At 38.1% G+C, this 20,509-nt stretch overlaps 1 protein-coding gene across 1 annotated transcript in view; it reads left to right on the top strand.

The window, feature by feature from the left end:
* LOC149532696 (fumarylacetoacetase-like) overlaps positions 1 to 20,509 on the top strand; it is a 186,704-nt gene that overhangs the window by 76,151 nt on the left and 90,044 nt on the right. Inside the window, exons 5-8 of the mRNA XM_089807770.1 lie at positions 4,439 to 4,513; positions 19,351 to 19,426; positions 20,090 to 20,189; positions 20,408 to 20,467. Of these exons, the coding sequence (XP_089663896.1) occupies positions 4,439 to 4,513; positions 19,351 to 19,426; positions 20,090 to 20,189; positions 20,408 to 20,467 (311 nt within the window). The remainder of the gene's footprint in view (positions 1 to 4,438; positions 4,514 to 19,350; positions 19,427 to 20,089; positions 20,190 to 20,407; positions 20,468 to 20,509) is intronic.

The raw sequence follows: 20,509 nt of genomic DNA, 5'->3' as shown, positions 1-20,509 counted from the left end.
AGAGAGATGACGACCCTGCTTAACCCCAATGGTGCTATAGATCGGATCCAAGAAATCCTCACGAGTCCTGAATCTTCCAATCACAGTCTCGTATAGTCTCATGATAGCGGTACGTAACATCTCAGAGATGCCAATCTTCCTAAGCCTCTCAAACAAAGCCACCCTGGGAACATAATCAAACGCTTTGCGAAAATCAACAAAGCAACAATAAATCTTCTCTGATTTGTGTCTAGCCTCCTCAGTAATAGCCCGTAGAGTAAATATGTTATCCATAGTCTGATAGTTTGCTTCGAAACCAGGCTGTCCTCTAGCCCTGCAACCAATCCTGTCAAGCTCACCAGAGAACATGGTATTAAGGGTTGTCGCATAAAGTTTGGCAAACGTGTGCCCGATCATGATGGTTCTGTAGTTTCATGGATCGGAGATCGAGCCGGTCTTGTGAATAGGATAAATCAAATGCTTGGACCAAGAAATCAGAAAACCAGTGTGGATTAGTCTATTAAAGAGAATAGAGAGATAGGGTTCCAGAACTAAGGCCCCAAACTTAAAATGTTCAGCCTGAAAACTTTCCTCATCAGCAGCTCTACTTCACTTCATGGATCTGATGCCCTCATAAATGTGGGAAGGGGTGAGCAGGTGGATAAAAGGAGGTGAATTGGGATGGATAGAAGGCTGCCCCGAAATGTCGTAAAGAGCCATGGTATGTAAGGTAAGGGAGCGGAAGTCAAGGGCAGAGGGAGGAGGAGAATTGCGAGGGAAAAGAGTGCTCTAGAAGAGCTAGGAATTGCAAACCAGTGTGGAACAAAGGGATTTGCACTTGGAAGTGGTAAAAGAACGTTTCTTACCACAAAGAAAGCAAAGGTAAGAAGAGCGAATGTGGATAAAGTCAGTGGAGCGAGCCTCAAAAGCAGAACGCATAAAACGATGGAAAGATTTGCAGTTAGCATCAAACCATTGATTCATAGGGCAAGTATTACAGCATTTGTTGCAAAGGGGCAAAGGAGGGCGGTGAGGAATGGAAAGCTTGGCAAATTTTTGAATAGCCGATGCAAGTAGGTCAAACATGGAAGTGGCCTCGCAAGAGTCAGAAAAGCATGAAGGCTTGAGGAGCAACGAAAGATGAGCGGAAAAGAGTTCATAGTCACCATCGATAAATGGAAACGAATGGGTGAGCAAGCAATTACAAAAGAGAGATGAGGGACCGAAATAGTGGACGTAAGACGAGGGGAGAGGCGAAGGTGAATACTAAGGAGAGCATGATCCACAAGAGGAAGGTGCATAATGGTGACACTGCGAATGAAAGAGATGAAAGAGGGATAGGCAAGGACATAATCGACGACACTAGCACCACCACCATGAGGCCAACAAGTAAAGAGCTCAGATCCAGGAAAGCAGGAAAGGCCATTCAAGATCACCAAACTTGAAGACTCACAAAGTTGCAACAGATGTCTACCATATATAGATAAGGGTCCAAGGGCATCTTGAGAATGTCGTTGAAGTCCCAAGGAAGCCAGATCCATTTCAGTGGAGCAAATGGGATCTGAGCTACGATAAAAAAGTAGAGTCTAGAGTTACTTTGTTCTCGCATTAAAATCCCCTAGAATAATAATATCACCAAGAGCTGCAAACTGAGAAATAGTCTCTTGAAGGTCAACAAATGGGTGTCTGTCCTCGGTACCATGAATAGCATAGTGGGAGGAGGTTGGCAGGAAATAGCAAGTCGCCAAGAAAAGATCCCTCTGACAGTGACACTTACGATCAATGCGGACCCACATAAATCTGGCAAACATATCCGAATGAACAATAGAAGTACCACTGAAAATATCCACCTTGATCAAATAAGCCACGCCCCTTGAGTTGTGAACCCCTCCAGAGGCACGAACCTCCTCTCGACATAAAGATAACCAGTGATAGCCAGAAACACTCGGAAGAGGACGAACGAGACTCTCATGTGTCTCGGTAATGGCAAGAATATCTGCAGATCCTACAACATCACATAAAAGACCAGGCAGTGACCAAAGAGACCCATTACCATTCCAATAGTTAACAAGAAGGGAGCAAGTGGGGGTCTCCCTCTTGTCTGATTGCTTGTGGGACCATGATTTGGCCCTAGGGCCTGTCTCTCTTCCCAACCACTGGGTGGAGAATCTCTAATAACTGCTTTTAGATTCCTGATAACTGCCCATTTACCAACTTTTCTAGCCTCCACAACTATCCCACGAGCATGTTTCAGCTCCACAACCTAAGCTTTCGTGAGATCTTCATCTAAGAAAATCTTATAAGGGAGAGAAAAAAGTTTCCTCTTAGCTCGGAGAGCCCGAAGCCTCAGCAAGTGAGAAAAATCTGATAAATAGGATATCCCCATGTTCGACCCAACACCTGTCCAATGTGATATCCGTAAGGCCAAGATGATCGCAGAGGAAAGAGTGTCTGGCTTCGAGATGATCAAGAGGAGGTAAACCACAAACCCGTAGGTTGAGCTTGCGAACTCGTCTCACCCTCTCATCTTTGATCTTACCTTGTACCATTTTGTCAAAACTAGCAGGAGGTGTCATATCTGTGTTACTACAAAGGGACGCCCACGATTTGACTTTCTGTTCGGTTTCAGAAACCAGAGAGGAATGCTTAGCTTCAATAATTGATTGTTGTTTTTTGATGGCCTCAAGTCCTTCGAGTTGTGAGATAATGGATTGGATACTAGTTTGCAGACTTGCAACTTCAGAGGTGAAAGTATCGGAAAACCTTTGGATCAAGGTTGTATTGGAGGTTGTGGAATTCTAGAGTTCAGAAATGGTATTCATCAAAGAGATCACTTGCTCCCTCAATTGCAGATTATCCATTTCCAGCTTGGAAATCCTGTCACATAGCCGTTGGTAGGTGATAAGCTGCTGACCTTGCACTGAACAAGAGTCAGCCATAGCTGGAATATGCAAAAACACAGGTCAGCAAGAACACAGCCCAACATGCATCCTCCAAAATCGCAAATCACCTGTAAGTCAACTGTGAAGAAACTGCAATTTGCCAAAGTCTCACAAAGACACCCACAATGTGAAGAAGAGACTCCAGTTGCAGATATAAATTGCAATCACTCAAACCTTGGCTCTTGCAAGCACACAGACACTGCAAAAACACGGACGCCAGGAGGGGCACACAAATCGGATCAAACCACCCACACTTTGCCAGAAGTCAGACGAAGCCACCCCGAAAACCTCAATATTTAAAGCTCGTAGAGAGAAGTAAGCGGAATACCATAGGATGTGAGAATCCAACACGAGTCGAATACTAGTCAAGCACCAGTTGAAAATAGCAGAGATACTCGTGAAATTATTGGTTACGGGAGGCAAAAGAAACCGCGGAAGTAGTGGTCGCAAACTAAATGGTAGTCGTAGACGGAAAGAAAAACAAGGTCGAGGTCATGATGGTCGTGACAGAAGGTAGTCACGATAGATGTTGGGCAGGATGGTCACGACAGACAGTCGCGGTAGATGGTCGCAGCAGGACAGTCGCGACAAAGAGTTCACTCAACATGGACGCCAGGAGGGGCAAAGAGAGATGATGTCAAACCGTTATTGACATGAAATATCATTTGTTGATTTTTGAAGAAAAGAGAGTAAAAAATACATGTGTTGTAGTCACAAATTCTACACCCCCTTGGATTCTAAAGTCCAAACAATGAAGGTAGAAATACCAAGGGTTCAAGAATTTTGAAGTCCAACCATTCAAGAGAAATAAGTCCATGAATGACGAAGAATTCCTAAGGATAAGGTGTTGGAATTAAGATAAAGATTGCATGAAGTTATAGGCCATGGAGTTGTAGAATAAAAGCTTTCCTAGTATTGACATGGAGGAATGAACTTAAATTTTTTCTTAAGTTCATTGATTTTGCTAAAAGGGAGAAGGAAAAGGAAGTATATATCTCAGATGATGATTTGTTTGATGACTAGGCAGCTTCCTTGTTTCTTATTGGTCCTCAATCCTTAGAATTTTCTCATTGGCTTATTTTGTGGTGCTTAATTTCTATTGGCTACTTTTGGTTGCTCTAATTAGGGTTTGTAATGGATTAATTTGGGCTATTGATATGAAATCAATCTTAGTCGTTCATTGTAATCGAGGCTCCTATTCAAACCCCACCCCTCTCATTTGTAAAGCAAAATTTCTTGGAGAATTGTTGTTGTTATAATACCAAATTCGGTCTACTTTTCATTGTTGTGTCTTGCATGGTGAACTGCTCTTATTGAGTTTGCATTATTACATGGTGATACATATTTTCTCACTTAACTTAGGATTTCATTTCATGTTGTTTATAAGTAATTTAGTTGGATGAAAAAATTATGGATGCTTACTTGTTTGACTTGATTGTCATTGCAAATCCACATAATCAATATAAATTAAAATTGTCGGATCTGCCTCAGTTTAAACATATATTGTTATGATGCAGGTTCCATCTTCCTGTTGCCTATCATGGAAGAGCATCTTCTGTTGTCATATCTGGAACAGATATTATCAGACCCAGGTAATAAGGTTTCTCAGTTTCATCTTTTTGAAAGTTCTTTAAAGTTCAATTTTAACACAATGCATGTAAACAAAACTGTGATTTTTAGTTTTCTAGAAATGAGATGAGAGAAATTGGGTCGAACAGTTTACCCCACAAAGAGTGGTAGTAGCATTATATAATATTAGAAAAGTGTTATGACATCCTACCCCATTTAACTGTACAACTGGTACATTAAAGGGCAGTACAACAAGCTGACTACGAGCTGCATCAACTATAACTAGTACAACAGCATTATTCAGTGACCTACAGGTAACTATCCAAGTAAGCTGAAGTGAGAACACTTTTTATCACATAATCATTATATTCTAATACCCCTTAATGACTAAATCAAAAGGATGTGGAAGTTCCATCATTAAATTACAACAGCGTCCTTAAGAAGTGCAGAAAGAGCAAATGTTTGCACGAGCAAGCTCCATGACCTCAAGCACATGAGAAGTGTGTGAAGAAAGAACATGGTGAGCATCTGCTATTGTAGAGTTATCAATTTGCTGGCCTATTTTCCAAAATAATGCATTTGGTTTGGTGGAGTCATCATCAAGCTCTCCTTCAGAGTAACACTAATTCTTCTGATGAATAAAAGGCAAATGTTGTGCAAATAAAGTCCTGATTAGAGAAGATTTGTATGGGATGAACTTCATCCAAAGTGGAGATACTTTCAGTTCTATGCTGCTAATACATTTATGCAGAAGTACCATCCAAAGGCTAATGCATTGGAACACTCCATGAACCGGAAACTACATTTACTAATGGTGCCATGTTTTTGGCATCTATCTTGACCCCTTGGTTTGGTGGAGTCATCATCAAGCTCTCCCTCAGAATAACACTAATTCTTCTGATGCATAAAAGGCAAATATTGTGCAAATAAAGTCCTGATTAGAGAAGATTTGTATGGGATGAACTTCAGCCAAAGTGGAAACACTTTCAGTTCTATGTTGCTAATACATATATGCCCACCCAAAGGCTAATGCATTGGAACACTCCATGAACCGGAAACTACATTTGCTAACGGTGCCATGTTTTTGGCATCTATCTTGACCCTTTGGTGTGGCATGCAAAACATAGTAAGTTTGTATAATCCTTTGTACACACTGCCTGCCCTAATTTATGGAGCAATTGCTTTCCCTCAGTCTCCATCATAAACAATGCACATCTTCCCAAAAAATAAGCCAGAATATGATTTGTTTGCAATTTGGCATATGGAGTAGTTTTTTGTCAATCATGGAAAATATCCAATATTTTGTACTAGAAGCTTGACACCATTGTTGAGTGCAAATCTTGCACCATCTATCTCATTAGCTATGATATGACTTGCTGTTATCCAGTGAAATAAAATCTTTCTGACTATCATTAATTCTACATCTGACATTCTAGTTCTTTTGACAGATGAAGTGCCTAGATGTGTCTCAATCAAAGAGACAACAATTGTTTCTAGTACTTTTGAAAAGTCATCAATGAAAACTCCTTATCATGGTCATCACTAACAATGTTTGCTACCTTAGATTCATTATGTTGCTTCTTGTGGGACATATCACGGTGTTGTTTCTTGCAATCATCATTTACATGCTCAGTTTTTTTATGATAGTAGCATTGTACATTTATTCATGATTGTGAAGATGAATAACGAGAAGCTTGGTTTGGACCTTGAGATTGTACAGCAACTGCACTTTGGGAACTACCAGTAGAAACACTATTCATGTGCTCTTGTTGTCTTTTCTTCTGCAACAAGTATGAACTGACCCTGTCAAGGTCAATCTTTGCCTTTTCTCTGGTAGGTATAACTGTCAGAGTGGATATAGAATGCTCTAATACAATGAAGGAGTCGAGGAATAGCTCACACATCTAGGGTCATCTGCAAAAGAAAGAAGATAGCCCTCCACAAGAGAGTATTGCAAATAAAGAGCTTTTTTGATATCAATATCTATGATAATGTTCTTCAGATCTTATGATACAACAATGTACAAGAGCCTTGCTTATATAGGCAAGGTGAGGGATAGAACCAGACAAGAGCTTTTTTTCTTGACATGTCTTAATCCTATGATATGAAATAATTAACATAAATTTTTTAAAATTTCCTAGGATACAAGAAGTAAATGAGATAAAATAAGATCTCCTTTAACGATTAAGACGTCTAGAAATTTTCCCAAGACCTAAGTATACTTAACATGTGAATAGGTCTTAGTAGTGGAACTAATTACATAAAATACCTAATTCACATCAACAATAAGAAGTCCTGAAAGGCTTCATAGGAGAGTCACAGGTTGTTGATGACTAGAGGTATCATATCTTTCTTGTCCATTGATGTAATATGCCTTGCCTATTTTAAGCCGAGTATCTTAGAGTGTTTTGCCAAACAGATTTTGGAAACAGTTTCAGTTTTGAAAGCAATAAATGATTGTTTCCAGGATTGCCAAGAAATGCATTTAAACTTAATCTTAAAGATTACCATCATCACACGGAATATTCATTTAATAATCCAAGTTGCTGTTAAAATGAACATATTCCAATTTATAATCACTCAGTTTTTTCATTTAAACATACAATAGAAATTTGTTGTGCACACGAACACATGAATGCACCTTTAATTGTTTCCTTAACTCAACTCAGTAGAACTGCAATGTCCTCTTAAACTGCTTCCAACAAGCAATCCCAGCCATCAACAACAATGTATATTCAAGCAGCTTCCTTTTTTGAGACTTGATGATAAGCAATAATTCATGCAACCTCTTTTATTTCTATTTTCTGACCAATAAGTAATCATTCCTCAAGTTGACCATTGTAAAGATAGGATATAATACACCGCTTACTAATCAGTGACACAAACCTTGAACCATACTTTTCAAATACAAGGAGCTATCCAAATGTTGCCTTGTCCGTTGTATTATTTCAGTCTCTTCCACAATGCAGAAATCTAATGGCTTCCACAATGTAGAAATCTAATGAATAGTATCATCTTCGGAAAATGATGTGAGAAAGAGTCTCTATGGTGTGCATAGGTTATTGGGACGATTATGAACTTGGACACCTGATTTTGGTGCTTCAAATGAATAAGAATCTTCAAATCGACAACATTAATAAATTGACCTACTGCAAGCAGATCTGGGCCAGAAAGGTAAGAACTGTACCCAGGTGAGGAGCTTGCACTGGAAGGAATGAAGCTACCCCAAGATTATGTCACCAAGATTTAAGGCTCATTGTGGCAGAATAACAATATCATTCATCGACATATGGCGAAAATTCTAACCTCACCATGATGAAACTGTAGTAGTAGAGTGAAGATTGGAGCCAACCGGGTGACTTACTAAAAATATATGCTCTCTTCAAGAAGTTTTGAAAACACCTCACATGTCAAAAAACACTTCTAACAGTGTCACAGTGCTCCATACTGCCAACTGAGTTCATTGCCATAAACCAAAGTCACTATGAACCAGCCTAGAGCTGTTGAAGAAGTTTGGAGTTCTCACCAACAAACAAATTTATGGAAATAACTTGGAAACTGAGCTTAAAGCTCAGAAATCAATTATGCGCAAATACATCACAGTTTGGCATGTTGAATTTTGTGCTTTGGATAACGTAAGAGTTTCAATATTGTCCATGATAATGGAACTTTAATTCCACAGGAAAACTGATAGACCTTGTCAAAAAATTGCAAAACAATCATAAATTTTTAGAAAAATTCTACAAACTTTGTATATTTGCAGCAAACAATTGCAAAGGATTTTAATGACTAGGTACCCAGACACTTTAGTTTGGAAAACACCCCTTTATAACAGTCTGTTTTTCTTCAATTGGCCTTTGACAGAAAACATTTAGCCCTTACCAATAGACTTCAACAAAAAATTAAATTTGGCTGTTAATGAGGGAAAAGCAGCAAAATGGATTTACAAATCAGAATTTTTTTTGGGAAAAATAAACTAAATCACTATTCATCTGTGTTTGACTATATATAGTGCCGCAGTTTGTCCATATTGGCACTGTGTAAATCTGAAATTGTTAATTCATACTGCTAATATTCTCCAATACCATTTTTCCTCATTGGACGCCACAGATTTTGGTGGCAATTCTCCTTTCTCCATCTTCTTCTCTATTTTAGTAACCTGGCCAAGGGATATTGTTTCGCTAATTTTCTGAATTTGGTGTTACAGGGTTTTTTTCAAACACTTTGTGAACAGCCTTATAAGTAGATTTTTGATTGTAATTGCATGGAACAAGTTGTTTAAGGGTTTTAAATTTTTTGGAACATATTATCATCACAAAAACATTTCAATATCCTTGAATGATCAAAGGCGTTATGTAAAACAATTGTTGCTGGCAAAAGTGTGTTGAGCTTCTTCGACAGGATTGGTAATAATAAAATGTAAACTTTATAACTTACTGTTCCAAATATCATATGGAATTCTTATGCCCTAAGCTTCACAGAGTTGGGAAGAGCACAAGGAATGAATTCTACGCTGATGTAAAAAGTGTGGTGCTTCTTAAATGGCAGATTTGGCTCTATAATCACCCTTGAACTGCACAGAGACTTACACCTCTGATGTAGACTTCAACAGGAGAACTGGATTGTTATTGCAAATTGAATGGTTATCAATCACAGTGCATATATTTTCTGCTCATCACCTTTGTATGTCAATTTCAGAGTTCAGCAAGGTTCCTTAGACTCCCACAAATCCTCCAAACCACCTGTCTCTGTCCTTTTGTTAGTTTTCACTTGTGCCAAGATGGCCTCCAAATGCTCAAGTTCCAACAGATGCCTATATATGACTGTTAAGTTTTAGTGAGCTGCTATAAGGTGGTGCTAACCAAGGGAAGACTCATTTTTGTATGTTAGTGGCTGATTTTTGGTCCCATGATATAGTTTGATTTGCTGTATTCTAGAAACTTCATTACCTATTAATTCTTATCCACATGTTCCTTTTTTTGCACAACTCTCCAAGTTTTTAGAGCTCTATATTGTTTGAGACTGCCAAGTCCTACTAAATTAGATGCTTTTACCAACATTGGTAAGTGTAAATCATTTGTCAATGGAATGTCTACCCATACATTCATGATTCCTCTTATGGGTCATGGGACTACCCTAGAGTATGTATTGCCTCTTAAATGATAATTTTAATCTAATTAATTATTTTAATTGATAGGCCTTTGGTGATGGTGCTTGCTGTTGAGAACGTAACCTGAATAATGCTACAGGTCTGTTAGTATGGGCTGTACATTCTTTTGTGGATAATATATATCCAATGATTGATAATTAACACATTTATATCTTTCCTAGAGAAGCCGGCGATGTCCAAAGGGTGTTCTTGTTTATATTTAGCTTAACTAATGCTTAGTTTGTTAATTATATTCAGACTTCTTGAAATCGGTGACTTAGGAATAATTTTGTGTTATTGCCAAAACTAATGGTCATGTCCCTTGAGGAACATACCCTTTAGATGGGATATATGTAGGGTTGAGAATGTAGTTTGGAGAACACACAATACAAGCAGTCTGATCTATAAGCATTCTCCTTCCCACGGATACATAGCAAAGTTGTTCAATCACACAAGTTCAAATTTAGAGGACTGGACCTGCAGTAAGCACATAAGGATATCTGCCTCTCAAATCTGAATATACATATTGCTGGAAAGATCATTCTCAGTAACTCTGAGTCTGTTTTAAGGCTCACGAATTTGCAGATCTGTACATGGTATCAGAGCCACGTTACCAGATCTAGGGCTCTGCAAATTTTTCAATAATCAGAATTTTTATATAGTCAGTAGTTGTCTTCCATTTCCAATGGCATATACAATCAGGCCTGAGGACAGGAGCGATGGGAAGGAACACTTTGAAGCATGGAAATTCAGAATCTTGATGATTCTTGAAGAAAACAATGTTAAACAATTTGTTGATGAAGCATCCAAACAGCGACCAGTTGAACCTCACAAATCCATCTGGACCAATGGAAATAGAAAAGCCATTCAAATCATCTTGGATGGAGTTAAGAATGATATCGTACCTATGCTTACGAAACACCAAACTGCCTACGGTATGATGAACACATTACGGAATGCATTTGAAATAAACAATGCAACCAGGGTCCTTGCATTAAAAAGACAACTGAATCACATCCAAATAAAGAAAGGAGAATCAATAAACTCTTATTTCCTAAGAGTTGCTGGCATTAGAGATGAATTGTCAAGCATAGGAACCGTCATTAATGACACTGAACTAACACACATGGCCATAGATGGATTGTCAGAATCATGGGAAACTTTTGCACAAGGAATAAGTGCTAGAGATCAACTTCTGGACTTTAACAGGCTCAAGAATGATTGTCTTCAAGAAGAGTCAAGAAAGCTATAGAAAGGAGGAAAACCAAAAGTAGAAGATGAAGAACTTCACATTCTTAATGCAAACTCCTATAAAATAAAGTGTTTCAAATGTGAAAAATTTGGACACTATAGATCTAATTGTCCGGAAAACTCCAAACAATAGGCAAATTGTACAAATGTCATTAGAGAAGAAGAGACTTATGATCCGGAGAATCGTGTTTTGTATTCCTCTCTATCAAATGAAATCTCAAATAAGGCATGGGTAATAGATAGTGGATCGTCCAGACATATAACGGGATACAAAGAAACTCTAGATTCCTTAATAGAGAAAGTAAACGGTGAAGTTACTATTGATGATAACTTTGCACACTCAGTTGAAGGAATTGGAAGCTGTACTTTGAAACTAAAATCAGGAAATACTCTTCTTCTTAAAGGTGTACTCTATGTTGAAATTGATGTTTACTGCATAGGGTAAGAAGTTCAACACATGTATAACACGACTCAATGCAAAACAGGTATTTTATTCATGTATGCACTTGCGGATTACAATCTGATTACAATGACTACAATGATCTATCATCATTCCAAAGTTGAAATTAATATAGGTTGTGATGACTCACTCCTTTATGCTTAAATCCAGATCTTGGCAATTAATCAGATTCCATGCTCTATCACTCTATCCTCGTCAAATGGCGTTTGGTCTCAATCGATTGAAATCGGGAAGAAAATATTTTTCTGCCTGCGTTGTGGTTGCCGATAACACATGGATTCATGTCCTCGACCTGCTCCTCAATGTGGACTACTAAAAAACCTGTGTTTTGAGTTTTCACAACGGCTCCTTCCTCAATTTTAATACCCAAGCTTGCGGAATCCATGACAATTGTGGTTGCATCTGAGCTAGATAGATTGGTGCATGGTTTGATGGTTGACCCAGGGTCCTATCTGGCGTTCGATCACCCCATTGTCGATGCACTTAATGTAATTGAACCCCGGGGGATCCCATTGTTAGCTGCAACAAGCTCTGAATGTCCTTATTGACAATTCCAATCCCCACCTATTACCCCAACGGATCCTAAGATCATGGGTCGATCCTCTTCAACGTTGTGCCAAGGGCCCTTGGAAGCACACAATTTGGGCATGTTGGGTTTGGATATGTTGGTGCCTTATACTTTCTCTCCTATGTTTGTTGTGTCCACTCCTTCCATGACATCTATGTCAGGGTCGGATGTTCTTTCTGCTATGGTGGCCCTATGGCTTTCTCTTATGATTCAGATGCAGAGAGGGCTTCTTTAGGTTTGGATGAATTGGACGTTATTGAGCCTCTAGAATTTTTCACAATCAATTTCTAAGCTCATCCACACCGACCCCATCCGGAAGAAGATGGGAAGGAAAACCAATAAACATAAGTGATAGGAGTACGCTCTCTTTGGAAAGCAACCACTTATTTGCTCTTACCTTACTCATTCCAAGGGAGCACGTGTCTCCCTTGGATTGAAATAATACTCCTTATTGGTCTATCAAGGGCTCAATCCCCCTCAAATGTCGATGCACTCATTTGCGTCTATCAATTGTCATGTTTGTGAGTTGTCTAATTTATCCAACTCAAGATTTTTGGGTTTTTCGTGCTTGTGAGGTGTCCCACTTATTTGGTTTCCATCTATGTGGCAATTTCGTGGGCAATTCTTCTAGTTATTATCACATTTGGTTCCTCGAGATTGTTGCATTTATTTGTTGTTTCTTCTTTCCTCTTAGTGTTTGGATTATGTTTCTCCTTTGCGTGGGTTGTTCCTGATCTCGCTCAATTTGTTCATTCTAGAATGTTGTCTTTTAGATATTTATGTCCCATGTAGGTTTGGTTTGCACAGATCCTTGTTGTTTTGGATCCTACTGCACACCTTTGTAATGGATTTTGTTTTAATAAAAAATGGGCACTACCCCCTTGGTGGCAATTTGCTTTTATAAAAATAAAAAATAATTTAAATAAATAAATATGGGGTCAAATTAATGAAATAATAAAATAAAAAATATGGGTTGGGACCTATTGTAATCCCCTAGAATTTTGGTGGCCTATATATGAAGTGGCTTGGTATTGTACTTTAGGATGGATTGGTCTCATCTCTTTGTTTTTTTGGAGGTTGAAGGCTGAGGAAATTTGAGTACAATTTCAGAGGTGGAAGACCCTCCCTATTCTACTTGTCGCAGTTTTGGTAGTTCAACACCACCCTATATTGTCGTTGGAGATATCATACGAATATCTTACTGATATGCGAACAATCTATCTATTGTACATTTCTATTTGGTGACCGATCTATTGCTTTGTGCTTTGTAACCTTGAATTAATATTAGATTTGAGATTATCATTTGTGTTGGGCGTTGCATTTTGACATTCATCACATGTCTCGATGTTGACATTCATCACACGTCTCGATGTTTCATGCATTTGTTTGGCGTACTTTAATTATCCCTAATTGGTCACATGGCAAGCATCCAATCCTTTGTGGGAGTAGCACCATTGATAGCTATAGATAGACACAAAGACAATACGAGCTCCTCTTGTTGGCTTTACCTTGTACGAATGTAGAGGATAGTAGCAGCGAAGTCAAAGGGCTTAACTCCATGTGCACTACAAACATTCCCCACAACAACATCCTACATCATCATATGCCCTTGCTAATACATGTGTTGTATGCCCCATTAGCATTGTACAAGCTTGCTTATCTTTCCTGTGCGCCTTTCTAACTCATTGTATGGTCACCATTCCCTTAGGGCTGTTTGCTGTTTGTTCCACTAGCAATCATATGTCTTGTGCAACATTCTTTCATAGGACTTTTACATCGTCGACTTCACAGTGACTCAAAGAAGTAGCCATATGTGGTCACCAAACTCACCTCTAGTTCAGATTTTTGACCTCAATGAAAGACGAGACATTTTAGTGGTATTAGAGCTGGTGATCAAGCCAACCTGTTGGGATGATTAAGACATTTTGGATTATGGATCAAACTGTGGTGCCCAACAACAATGGGCAGTGGTGGTCAAATGCACTACAAAATATTGGCAAAGAGCTCATTGATAATGTTGATCTTCCATTAGATATATTGGAAGTATGTTTGTATAAGGTCGACTGATCACCTTCAAGCTTTATACAAAGGATCCTTTCTCCAATTATGGATACCTTAAGTCACCCTAGGTTATTGAGACACTAGGACAATAAAATGAAGTTTGCAGCTGCAACATGTCTAAGTGAGATCTTGAGAATCTCAACTCCTACAACACTGTATGATGATAATACTATGATAGAGATATTGCATTTGATGACATTAATGGTGATCCATTTGGCAAGAGATCAACAATATTGGAGAATTGTGCAAATGTCAAAGTAAGTATCCTCCTCTTAGATCTAGAGATGCAAGGCATGGTCCATGATATGTTTCATGTCTTCTTGGTCACCATTAATGAAAATCATGATACTAAGGTTTCTGTTGCTATGGAGAGCCTTTTGATTTTGTGCATTGAAGAGATGGAGGAAATATCTCAACCTATCATATCAATGTTGTGGGCTGTTCATAATCTAGAATGTGTCCCTTCTATGGCAGCATGTAGATTGGCTAGTAATATATTCAAGCATTGTGAAGAAAAACTAATATCTCATTTGCACAAGTGGGAGAAAGTAGATGATGACTATAAGGGTGATGCATTACATGAGGAGGCTGAAGGCATGATTATAGGTTTGCTCCAATCACATGAGGATCTGCTAAATCTTGCTACTAGACCTAAATATGGAGAACACCTTAACATATGACAATCAAAAAATGAAGAGGCTTCTTGCATCTAACTTGCCAAGACAACATGGACAAATCAAGGAGACGTAAGATCTATCACTACTCTGTTTCATGTGCTAGGCCTATAGTTCGTTGAGTATGGAGCCCTTCTTGATGTGCATTTGGCTCTGTCCATCATCAACACTATGTCCATTGTCAAGGCTCTATTTATTGCCAAGGTCATGTCCGTTGCTGTGTCTATGTTCAAGTCCGACTCTGCCACTATGTTCGTGGTTGTGGTTGTGTCCATGGCTAAGTTTGTCACAACATCCACGTCCGTATCTGTGGGTGTTCCAGAAGAGATTGTTGAACATGATGTGATGAAGGATTCTATCAATTGGCGTTGTTGGGATCTTGGTGAAGGGCATGATAATGTTTATATAGAGTGGAGTAATGAAAGTCTGATAACGGAGTGGTGCAAGGGAGGCTTGATGCCAATTCACTTGTTTAGCCTGTACGCTTAGTTTGGGATCTTGGAGCTAATGGTGTTGTTAGAACGACGGATTGCTTAAGGACATGCAATCTTTGGGCGGCGAGGATTTGTGATGTCCCCAATTTGTAAATTTAATAATTAAACTTAATCAATTAATTAATCAGTCCTAGAATTTAAATTATATAATAAAAGGGCCTCTATTTAATTATTTTAATTAATAAATATAGGGCCAAATCAATAAAATAATAAATATGGGCTAGGAACTATGTAATCCCCTAGACTTTTGGTGGCCTATATATGAAGTGGCTTGGCATTGTAATTGAGGATGGTTGGATTTGACTCTTTGTTTTTCTGGAAGTTGAAAGCTGAGGAAGTTCGTGCACAGTTTCAGAGGGGGAAGACCCTTCGTATTTTGGTTGTCGCAATTTCAGTGGTTGAGCGCCACCTTATTATGTTGTTGGAGTTATCATACATATATCTCATTGATACGCCAAAATATATTTGTTGTACATTGCCATTCAAAGACCAATCTATTGCTCTGTGCTTTGTAACCTTGAATTATTATTAGATCTAGGATTATCACTTGTGTTGGGCGTTGCATTTCGACATTCATCGCACGTGTCAACGTTTAATGCATTTGTTCGGCTTACATTGATTATCTTCTATTGGTCATATGATAAGCATCTAATATTTTGTTGGAGTGGTGTCATTCATAGCCACAGGTAGACACAAAGACTGTATGCTCTCCCATTGTTGGCTTTAGCCCGTACATACGTATGGGCTGGTAGAAGCAAAATTGAAAGGCATAACTTTATGCGCAATACTCCAAACATTCCCCACAGCAACATCCTACATCATTGTACGCCCTTGCTAATACATGTGCCATATGCCCCATTAGCACTGTACAGGGTTATCTATCTATCCTGTGTGCCCTTTGATCTCACCATACGGTCACCATTCCCTTAGGGTTGTCTACTGTGTGGTCCACTAGCAACCATATGTCTTGCGCACCATTCTTCAATAGGACTTCTACATTGTTGGCTTCGTAGTGACTCAGAGAGGTAGCCGTACATGCTAACCAAACTCACCTCTAGTTCAGATTTTGGGCATTAAAAGACTGGACATTACAGCCTTATTGCTGGCAGTTCACACTTGAATGAGGTAAACTATATTCAAATTACAGTGTAAAATTCCTGAACCAGCTATAACTAGGATTAATGCTAAATTTCATCAATACTCAATAATTTGCTATTTTGTCAAACACTTCACCAGCCAGCTCCAATAACAGCACTTCCCCATCATCAGATCTAAGAACAATTAACATCAAATCCTCCAATGTCTCAAACAAAAAAATGGTTGGATTTGCAAGGTCAACACTTAAATGAATGAAGGACCAAGGTAATTATCAGCTTGCAAGAAAAATTCACAGTTTAACAATATGCCAAATGTTAATAAACTAAGGTTTGAACAGAATACCAACACATTAAAATTGCATTGCCAATATTTGCACCTCTATTGAAATCATCTTGCAATTATATTAAGTTACAAATTATGCTGCAATGATAAACAAATTACATCAGAATATAAATGGAACCTGATTCATTGGCCCAATTTGCTCATAGCAGGTAGATATCAGTTTGCACAATCTCAGACCTTCAATATCACCAATACTGGTGTGTAGACAGAATTACATCTTCAAATTGATGCCTAAAAAGAAGGCGCCTGATCAGATAAGAACACCCTGTGATATGAATTTCCTCACTCCAAAAAAAGGCTCAACCCAATGTGGACTTTGCCAGGTGGGCAAATAAGGGCCTGCAAAACACCGCCCCAAATCGTTGTTGCAGGAAACCCTCGCGTGGCTGCCTGTGTTCGACTTAGGCAGCAAATTTGCTGCACACGGAAATAGGAAATTTGCCTGGTAAATGTGCCCCGCGTTATCATTCAATGTAGTGCCAAAATTGCCCAACAGCAATGATTCTTGGCAACCAAAAATTGCAGAATGGCGGTGCCTGGCAACCACGGTTTAGATACCTTAATTGCAGGAGGAAAGACGCCTAACAGAAGGTGTATTTAGGTGCTGGATGCAGCAAATTAATACTCTTCTCACATATGCAGATTGTTCCTCAATATGCAAATGACAGTGTAATCAATCTTCAACAAATTGTGCCTTCCAGTAGCAGAATATACATCAGGAAGACTTCTCCAATTTACAGTCTAACAATTCACAGAGCTAACTTTCTGCAATTCAGAATTCAATACTCCAAGTCCACCCAGCCACAGTTTATTTGTCTAAACCTTATCAATCAATTCTGCCTCTTAGCAACAGTAATCACAGAAAGAGACTAACAATTCTTTGAAAATAATCTACAATATCTCAGCTGCAGATTAGATGCTTACTGAAACTCAAACCCTTATTCCTCAGCAAGGGCACATAAACCAACAATTTCAGAAATACTCAGAAGACCACAAAAGTAAAGAGATAATCGGATGCCTTTCCAACAAAATAAGCTCATATTTTTAACCTCCATTGGCACAAAGTTTCCCAGATGCAACGTCATTTAAGAAGCTTCACCAACACATCATTATTTTATAACATTATTATAATAAGTGCTATTATAGTAATGAAAATTTTAATAAATAATCAATAAATATGAACCCATGCAATAAATAGCCCCATCCGATGCGGGTGATGATGAATTGCCAATGCCACCATCTGCACTGCCAAATATGGAAACTACCCAAATTAGACTTACCAAAAATAGTAAGTCCACAGCTGACACCCCCAACTCACGCTGTCAGCTCTTGAGGGTTGCAATAATGAACTGACTCAATCAACTACACAAACCTGCTAATGATGGGCACATTATATACACATCTCTATTTCCTTGTGTCACAATTTTTGCTATACATCATTGACTAATCAATCACATCTAAAATATTTTGATTTGTTTCATCCCCCATCGTGCAGCTTGGACTGGATGATAACATTACAAACAATTGTTGCCATGAATCGCTACTTCTAATAATTACAAAAGGGAGTGGTAGCAATAGAAGAATTATCAAATAATACAACTAAGAATGAAAAATTATACAAACTTCATTACTTTATTGGTTCCCTGCTAATCATGGATAAATTTATAAATGATTGAATGTGCATTCAGCACAAGGGCATCTTTGCATGAAATTTCTTCTAGTGAATCTAAGGGTTTCCGTTCTCAAATTCCAGATCCCAAGCTTATTGTTGATCCCTGGATCGAATTGCTCTGTTGAGGTGGAGGCTTTTTGTTCTAAACTTAAGCCTTTTGGGTGTTCATCTATCACACAATCATTGGGGTTTTGACCCACCAGTAGAAATCTAGCCACAAACACAAATCTCAAAAAGAAAAAAATTTCAAACTTCAGAGTGAACTATTTCTTCTCCTAATCTTCTTATAACTTTCAAAATGCTATCGCGCAAGTGGCATGAACTAAATTTATTATTTTTCAATTATAGTTCCTGATTGAATCCTTATTTTCCTATTACATGCTTGGGAGATCATTGTAAATTTCGGCATTTGTATTCCACTTTTTTGAATTCTGTGGACATTATAATATCTTGCATTTGTCATTTCATGGCTATGGATAATGTACCATTGGTTCATCTGGCACAGACCTTGCTGCAGAAATGTGACGTCACTTCCCACTCTCTGCCTCCACCCTAGATCCTCTCCAGCTCCTTGTTTCATTGAAGGAATCTTATTTTCACACAAATTTAAGCTGTAGTCAGTTCTGTTAGTCCTTAGTTTGCTAAAGTTTAATTGATATTCCCAGTCCTAGGGTTATAATGTTTGATTTCAAAATGCTTACTGATCTTAATTGATTTTGGTTTAGCATTAGGATTATTTACATGCTCCTGGCAACATCCATCAAGGTAATTATTGGTTTTAAATGAACAAAATTGAGTCTTTGTGTGCAGGTTTCCTTTCTTGGTTTGATCATGATAATGTATTGGTGTTAATATTTTTTATATACGATTGTAAACACCAACTTTATCTTAGAAAAGTATAGTAAGGTGGATAGCATTTTGATGGTGAATGACTAAGATATGTGATTGATTTAATGGACTATGTAGAAACAATATTAACTCAGCCTTCTGGTTGCGAGTTAAAAGCTATGTTCTGTTTTTGGCTATTATATGACTTGTCTTTGTATCAAAATACATGTTTTAAAAATCGTCAGCTTTTTTGATTTTTGCAGAGGACAAAAGCGTCCAGTTGGTAACTCTCCACCAGGTTTTGGGCCAAGTGCAAAACTTGATTTTGAGCTTGAAATGGTAAAGTTCTTGGCAATCTTGCAGTAAGTGAAATCTAGTAGCCATGAAAATATCTACAGCACAGCTTACATTTTATTTGTTAAGCAATTGGAACTTCAATTATTATAGGGAAAGAAAGAGAAGTGAGTCTAGTTTTCAAAAATAATAATTTTTTGGTATATTATTATGAGGAGTTTAACAGCAGAAAATTATAGCAGAATCGATACTTTTACTCAATAACTTGCAACATAGGCAATTGTCATTAACGTATCTTAGAGAAGAGCTTGATCTTAGATTCATAAAAATGGTTTGAGATGACAATAATACAATTGCATATCATATACATGGGTATCTTTATACAGCACTCTTCAGATAATTTATCATGAGAACATTGTCATAGAAAGATAAATGCCTGCTCTGACCGGACAGCTAAAAGGCTCAAAAGGTTTATATCAGATGTTTGAAACTGAAGACAGGGAATGTATGGTTATGACCTTTGGATTTATAGGTCACCTTACATTGGTTGTCTAGAGTCATTTATAAACTTTTTCTGAGCTCGCTGTGCTATCTTACTTTTCCTCATAATTGTTAGAAGGATATAGGTTTTGCCCCACATTCAAATATATGAGTTTTCATGTTTTATTCAATATATTTTTTTTGATGATTTGGGTATTTTTCTTCCAGGCTATGCTAGTTGGTCCTGGAAACGACCTGGGTACATCTGTGAACATTGATGCTGCTGCTGATCATATCTTTGGATTGGTTTTAATGAATGATTGGAGTGGTATTCATATACAACAAATATTCACCTTTTGACCTTTCTGAATTATCTGAAAACCCTTAGACTGGGGCAATAAAATAGATGGACAAAATAAATTATTTGTTGGAATAATTATGCCATTTATTTCACTATTTTATAGATAGGTTCTCAAATGTAAATAGATTTTCTAGGCTAATCTTTTAAGAAAAGTGATTAGAGCCCTCCAAAAACGGCATTTGCAGCAAGAGACATACAAGCATGGGAAGCTCAACCTCTTGGACCTTTCTTAGGAAAGAGCTTTGGTAGGTTTAGCTGTTTAATAATTAATTTTCTGATGTAGGGGA

The sequence above is a fragment of the Cupressus sempervirens genome, chromosome 10, assembly GCF_028749045.1.
Source record: "Cupressus sempervirens isolate cs-2001-9-10 chromosome 10, ASM2874904v1, whole genome shotgun sequence".
NCBI classification, from domain to species: Eukaryota; Viridiplantae; Streptophyta; class Pinopsida; order Cupressales; family Cupressaceae; genus Cupressus; species Cupressus sempervirens.
The sequence above is the reverse complement of the archived record's forward strand: the minus strand, read 5'-3'. Positions and strand labels throughout refer to the sequence as shown.